This window comes from Amaranthus tricolor, chromosome 6 (genome assembly GCF_026212465.1).
Source record: "Amaranthus tricolor cultivar Red isolate AtriRed21 chromosome 6, ASM2621246v1, whole genome shotgun sequence".
Lineage (NCBI taxonomy): Eukaryota > Viridiplantae > Streptophyta > Magnoliopsida > Caryophyllales > Amaranthaceae > Amaranthus > Amaranthus tricolor.
In genome coordinates this window covers 17937894-17945393 of record NC_080052.1, presented here as the reverse complement: position 1 = coordinate 17945393, position 7500 = coordinate 17937894, and the positions used below count along the sequence as shown (strand labels likewise).

Genomic DNA, 7500 nt, shown 5'->3' with positions numbered 1-7500 from the left:
TTAGAGCTGATTTCATTAGAGTTGTTTTTTTATCTAGATTACCAATTCAGGCTTGATTTCATTTGGTATTACCTACTTATGAATGGTTGAATTGATATTTATAATTGATAATTTTTGAATTATTGATTGTACAAATTATTGAGTTTTTTTATTTGTTGTAATAAAATTATTAAGACTTTAAAAATGTTACAATACAATGTGGCTTTAATAAACCTATTACAAATCACTCTAATAGGCATTGCTTAATTTACTAAGGATTATTGTTATTGTATCTGCTTGGTATGTTTGTTTTACTAAATTATTGATTATATGATTAATATACATCTTTTTATGTTTGCCAATTAATAAAAATAAGAGAAAAAAGAAACAAATAAGAAGTATATATGTATTTTTTGAATGATAATAAACTTTTTAAAATATTAAATGAACTTTAAGTGTTATTTTATAAAAGAAATGGCTAAACAATATACATAAGCAATTACAACTTATTTTTTGCAAAATTCTTGAATCATTTGATTCTACAAATCAATTTTACGCTTTTAGCAGCCTTGGTTGTAAATCACGCGATCTCTTTTCTAATATTCAATTATAGACCAAAATCATTATGTCTAAAACTTGAAGTATTATATTTTTATTTGATATCAAATCATAACTATTGTAAACTTGAATTAATAAGAAACACAAATCGAGTTTAGGCGTTTTACTTTAATTTGATTTAATCTATGACTCAGATGTCAAGTTCACAAATTTAATTTGTATAAAGTTATTATCACTTTATTTTTTCGATGAAGTTTAAATTTGTTCAAATTAAAAATGGTTTAAATTTGAATTCAAAGTCGCGTGTGGTGTCAGAGTCAGAGTCGGGTCAGAATATCAAATTTTTAATGAGGTCCAACTCCAGTCTTTCTCTGAATCAGAAGGAACTATATAATCAGATTCGGAGTCAAATATTTCTTTTTTCGAATTTAAATCGGATTAAATTTCTCGAATCATGTCGGACCAAGGGCAAATTTCTCGGATTAAATTCACGTAAGTGAGTTTGGGTATTTTTGGAAACTTGGATGAAAATATAACCGCTTCTTTTCCCGTTCAAACTAACAACTCCAAAACCCACCCAAGAAAACACGCTATAAATACATTAATTTTCAACGAAACTCCAAACCAAAGAGATAAAACTACAACGACTAAAGTTCATAGGCTCTTGCTGCGTTTTGTCGATTTTTTCGTGTAGAGAATTACTGGGTAATTTTAGAAGCTCTTTTCTCTTATTTTCTTTCTACTGTTTTTGATATTTTTTGTAGGGATTAAGCATTATCAGAATTCTCATATCTTGAATTAAATATAGATTTTATTTAATGTTTGAAAATTGGTTTTATATCTAAGAAATTAAATAGTGTAGTAATTACATTTCCATTAAAAATAGTTCTTTACTTTGTTTTTTGAGTAGTTTCTTTTAAATTTTCCTCTTTTTTTAATTAATAATGAGGGATAATATTAATATATCTTAAAGAATTTGGGTTGTGTCGAAAGAATTTTACCTAAATTAATCTTATTGTCCAAGAATTACAGTTGTGAAATTTCTGACTTTATTTTTTATGGGTGTAGTTGCAATTAATTGGTGATAAGCAATGATTGAATTTGGGTATAATCCCCGAGAGCTTGATGAGCATGTATGGCGGCTTGATAGGTTTTATTGTAAGAAGTTTCTACAGTGTCTGTTGCTCCTGGTTTTTGTTCTCTGGTTGCTTTACCAGATTGATTATATCCTTCGACTCAAAAAAGCTTACGCTTATAACCATCGCATAAAAGATATTGATTTTCAAAACCAACAAATTGAGAAACTTTTGGGTCGAAAAGGGGGTATTGTGTTGTATCAAACGGGTTTTTCTCGAGCAGCCAAAGGGATGACCAAAAATGAAGCAGAAGTCATTAAAGAGAATGAAAATAGTGAAGAAGATGATGCATTTCTTAAAGATTCTGAATCTTGGATAAGATATGGAGAATTCTCAACAAGAGAAAATGTGAAGGGAAATGAAGATTCAATAATGAAAGTTGGTCCATTGATCTTGAAAAATGGTGAACAGAAATTGGAAGTTTCTAAACATGAATCTGGACCTTCTAGAAGAACTGATATCCAGGTTCAGAGTTTTCTCGATGTGAATGAATCAAGATCAGGAATGCCCAGCAAGGAAATGGTAGGTGTTGAAGAGATAGAAGATGTGACGGTAGCAGTTGATTCTGGACAAGCAGCTATGAGGGACCTCCTTCAGAATGATTCTTGAATTAGATTTAGTGACTGTTAGTAGTCCATTTACCAAATTTTATGTCTTGAATCATTCTGATTTAACTGTGATAAGTATGTAATTGGAGATTACTAATCATCATACTATTTTCTAAAACAATAAGAGAATCTGCCACTTGGCACTACTACAAACAAATTTTTTTCCCGGTCTAATCCCTCAAACCCTAAATAACAATCTAATCACCATTTTCGCTGACCAACTTGTCCTATTAAGCGGCAACTTGTGCCTTAGTCACTGACCAACACAATGCACTCCAAAAGAATCTCCACTTTTCGCTGTGGAACAAACGATGATAACTCATCGCTTAGCTGCTTTCACCATTTGCTTGAGCGACGATCGCGGCTTAAGAAGACTGGTCTAGGCTTGTTTGGACTTGCTTAGCTTGGTTCATCTTCATTTGCTATGGGTTTTGGGTCATTTCTCCGGGCCTTCACCCTTGTGTATTTTCATAGCCCTATCATTTGCCATAATATTTCCCAATTCACCTCAAAATTACAACAAAATGATAAAATTGCATCATTAGGTGAATTATTACAAATGTACCACAAAATTAAGCAAAATGAATGTAAACTTCACCAAAATGGAGCATAATTGTACATGGTACACTAAAAAAACTAATTAGAGAATAAAGACCAAACATGTCCTCCCACCATCTCATTAAAATTGTAATGTTTCCTCTCAAAAGTTCTCATATAAATTTGCGTAATGTTACAATCTCAATGACACATAAAAGTACAAAAAAAATGTTCTTGTGTTTATATCAGAATGAGTCTACTTTGCCTTGACTTTTGAAGGGCTATAATATAAATTGACAGTGTAGATCACCTCCTATTTGTCATCTTGTCTTTTGGCTAATAAACAAAAATTACGGCACAATTATCTCTTGCATTTTAGTTCAACCACTCATTCAACACAACTGTGGTGACGTTCTCTTAGCTTCACACAAATTTTGTAATAACGTGGGTCACGTGTAATTAACCTCACAATGTCTTCTCAAATGAAAAACTCATGGAAGAATTGCTTATTACATAACAAAGGCTTTTATATATTGGTCTCTCAAGGTTTATTTTATCAGTACAAAATAAATTTCAATTAAGCCTTCATTTTGAGCGCAGTATGGCAAAATGGCATGGGAAGGCATGTGTAGAGATAACTGATGCAAAGGCTGAAGATGTCTGGCCTTTCTTAGCAGACTTCTGTAGCCTTAACAAGTGGTTTCCGACTCTTGAATCGTGCATCAGGGTGGAGGGCGTTAATGGCGAGCCTGGATGTGTTCGCTATTGTGCTGGGTTTAAGACCCACATAGAGCATGCTGATGGAAACCATTTCAACTGGACTAAGCAAAAATTACTGTCCATTGATCCAGAAAATATGACTTTTGCTTACTCAATCATTGATGGGAATGTCGGGTTTAACTCGTATGTATCGAAGGTGACAGTACTGCCTCGTGCTGATAGGTGTGCCATTGAATGGGTTTACGAGGTTGAGCCTGTAGAAGGGTGGAAGCTCGAGAATTTGGATCAGTTTATCAGTAATGGCTTGAACGTGATGGCCAAAAGGATGGAGGAAGCTCTCAAAACTGGAGCTTAGAAGTCTGAAGAGAATCAATTAAACTCTCAAGAGAGTAGCATAATTCTAATTTGCTGTCGATTTTGTTCGTATTCTAGTTTAACTTTATCGGCCCGTTTGGTACATGGTATTAGAGGGCGGTAATGGTAATAAAATTAAGTAATAAAAAATTTGGTTGTTTGGATGCCTTCAATGGTAATGGATGGTAATAAAATAAGGTAATGAAATTACCAAAAAGGGCCATTTTTATTACCATCAAACAACCTGGCATTAGGCTGTAATGGTAATGAAGTATTACTGTGGTAATAAAATAAGGTAATGTTGTTTCGAGCTGAAGAAAAAAAATAGTGAAGAAAAAAAAGGTAATATATGTAATTATCCAAAAAAATATTATTATTAAAAAAAAGAATCATTAGATAGAATAATTTAGATACAATAATGCTTTTAGATACAAATATACAATAATGAAACTAAGAGTCATTACCATTTTTTATTACTAACAACCAAATGCAATCAATAGAATATTATCTTCCATTACCATTCTTTAATCATGCAAACCAAACAAAAAAATCTTCATTACCAATTCTCATATCCATTCCTTCATTACTATTGCCATTACAATATTTCATTCCCATTACTTCATTACCATCAACCAAACGGGCCGTATAAGCTATATAATTTTGATAGTAGTCTAAAATCATGAAAGATGATCTCATGTATTATGAAAAATCAATTTAAACAAAAAAAGTGCAACTATTGCAAACCTAGAGATATTTGATTTACTGTGAATCTTTCATGAAATGCAAACAAAAATCTGGTCAGTTTATCAGAAATGGTCTTGAGACTAATTCGGGCATTTAAAGTGAACATTATGTGGAAGGTCAGGTTGCGGTCTCCTAAATCGAGTATCCTCGATCTGCCCCGCCAGCCAATTAGATGGGTAGCAACCGAGTGGGTGTATTCTTACCACCCAAAAGGGAAAAGGAAGATTTCAATTGGTAGTAGCTGTCACTGAACTATAACCTTGAAGCTTACCCAATCTTCTTTGTTCCATGATGTTCCTGATCTTTTCAACCTCCTTCCACATATCTCTACTCGCATAAATATTCGACAAAACGACATAAACCCCGTCATTCCATGGCTCTAGCTGCAGAAAATGCTTAGCAGCCCATTCTCCCATGTTTAGATTGTTGTATCTCTCACTTGCTGCCAACAAGCAGCCCCAAATGGCTACATTTGGCTTCATAGGCATTTCTTCCACCATATTTCTTGCCTCTTCCAGCAATCCTGCTCGACCAAGTAAATCCGCCAGACATCCATAATGCTGCACACAGGGCTCAATCCCATACACACTCTTCATCATTCGGAAGCAACGCTTCCCATCGTCGACCATCCCACCATGCACACATGCACTCAACACTCCTATAAAAGTGACATAATTAGGCCTCACACCAGCTTTTATCATAGTATGAAAGAACTCCATCGCTTCATTTGAATGCCCATGCGTAGCATAACCCACTATTATGGACGTCCACGATGACACATTTCGTTCATTCATATTCTTAAACACTCCATAAGCAAAGTCCATCCTTCCACATTTCCCATACATATCAATAACTGAATTCATCATCAAAACACTCTGTTTACCCTTCCAATTAACTGAGAAAATACATCTATGCAACTGAAGGGCTAGCTTCAAATCCCCTAACCCTCCACACGCCGAAGTAACACTAACCATAGTCACACCATCCGGGACAAGTCCATTTCTCCTCATCCTCAGATACATATCCACAGCATCCCTTAAATACCCACTTTGTGAAAGCCCAGCTATAACAGCATTCCAAGAACCCAATTTTCTCTCAGAACTTTCATCAAACAGCTTATATGCATCTCTAAATTCACATTCTTTTACATACATATTAATCAATCCACTTTCAATAAACTCATCATTCTCAAGCCCAAGACGGATTGAAACCCCATGAAATTGCAAGCTTGTTCTAAAAGAGTAAACTTGCCTAACTGCTTTAATGATGATAGGAAGTGTATATTTATCAGGTAAAACCCCTGTTTTACACATACGCATGTAAACATGAAAACTATAAGATGGAGAACTTAGTCTAGTGTATAATCTTATTATGGTGTTCCAATAAAATGATACATTATTGAATTCTAAGAAGTGGGTTCTAATGATATGACCATGGATTTGATGAAGTTGATGTAAACTTGTGCAAGACGACAGTAAGTTTAGAACATTATTTCTTGGGTTTTTGGTTATTGTGTGATTGATTGGAGATTTATGAAATGATTCAAATGTTGGGGCTATGAGAGTGTGATTGAGATTGTGAAAAAAAAGGGCGCCTTTTGGATATGGAAGATTGCGTAGCTTTTGTAGAGAGATCATCCGTCAAAGTTGTTTTGACAGATTATAAATTGCTAGTTCTTGCTACTGATCTAGCAATTTGGAGAAGTTAAATTGACTCCCATGTTATTTCCCGCAATACTAATTGTAAGAAAAGGTAGCTAAAGGAAAAAGAGAATTTTATTATTGATGACAAAAATCAGTAGTACATGAGAAGGAATACAAGGCTCCTTATATAGGGAGTAAACAATCAAGAAAACAAGAATGCACAATCAGTTATAACAAACTAATTGTTATAACAACTTTCTAACTAACAATGTTCCTATCTTAATCACTCTTTAATAACCAACTTAGCTTAATAAAGTATAGCCTCATCTGATACTGAACTGGACTCCTTTGCATACTTCTGGCAGTAAGCTGCTTGTTTGTCATCTTGATGAACATTTGCTTCCTCTTCATCAAGCTGCTGCTCCTTAGTATTGTGCCACTGTTGTACACCTTGTGAGCTGGTGTGATGTATATCTTTAGTATATTTAACACTAATCAATATATACTTGACAAATACTTCAAGATCTTTTTTTTGATTTGAAATTTACATTAGATTGACTAAATTGGCAAAAAAAAAAAAAAAAAGTTGAAGTTTTATACAATATAATTGTGAAATTTATATATCATTTATTAATTATATAGTCTTATAATTATAGACATTATAAATAAAGTGTAAACATTGTAATTATCTCACCGAATATCAGTCATTAAATTTTTAAATGACCTTCAACTCTGAAATTTGATTGTTTTCTCTTCTCCCTAACTTAACTCATTTTTATTGGAATTTGATTGTTCGCTCTTTCAAAATGACCATCTTTCTTTCATCTGTCAAATTATGGAGACTAATCTTTAAACCATGAAAAAATCTTACTTGTTTGCGAACAAAATGCCAGAAATGGAAGAATGTCTAGGAGTGTTTAAAACCGCACGCCGAATCGATCCATATTAAGAATTCCGAATATCCGATTTTTCAAATATTGAAAATCATGATCCGGTTTCGATCCACATTAAATTAGATATCCGATTTTCAACTTTAAAATTTTTATAGAAATATATTATATATGTTAAAATATAAAATAATAATAAAATTAGAAAATTAGATATCCGGATTCCTGTTTTGTAAATACTCTGAGTCGAATATGGATCCGGTATTTGCGTTATAAATCGAATATCTTTTTCGAATTATTCGCTTTTCAAGAAACGGATAAATTATCCGATTTT

The 7500-nt window shown here is 33.1% G+C and overlaps 2 protein-coding genes across 3 annotated transcripts; one reads left to right on the top strand and one right to left on the bottom strand.

The window, feature by feature from the left end:
* Positions 1–1171: 1171 nt before the first annotated feature.
* On the top strand, positions 1172–4220 carry LOC130815438 (lachrymatory-factor synthase-like). 2 transcript variants are annotated; one of them, XM_057681915.1, is made up of 2 exons: positions 1172–1242; positions 1606–4220. In XM_057681915.1, the coding sequence occupies exon 2, from the start codon at positions 3420–3422 to the stop codon at positions 3891–3893; it is 474 nt and encodes a 157-aa protein (XP_057537898.1). In that variant the 5' UTR covers positions 1172–1242; positions 1606–3419; the 3' UTR covers positions 3894–4220. The 2 variants fall into 2 exon arrangements, with proteins under 2 accessions (XP_057537898.1, XP_057537897.1); XM_057681914.1 differs by having other exon boundaries at positions 1606–3420.
* Positions 4221–4404: 184 nt separating this feature from the next.
* LOC130815437 (pentatricopeptide repeat-containing protein At1g77170, mitochondrial) lies at positions 4405–6717 on the bottom strand. Its single transcript, XM_057681913.1, has one exon. It carries the CDS (start codon positions 6271–6273, stop codon positions 4864–4866), a length of 1410 nt encoding a protein of 469 aa, XP_057537896.1. The 5' UTR covers positions 6274–6717; the 3' UTR covers positions 4405–4863.
* Between the last annotated feature and the right edge of the window lie 783 nt (positions 6718–7500).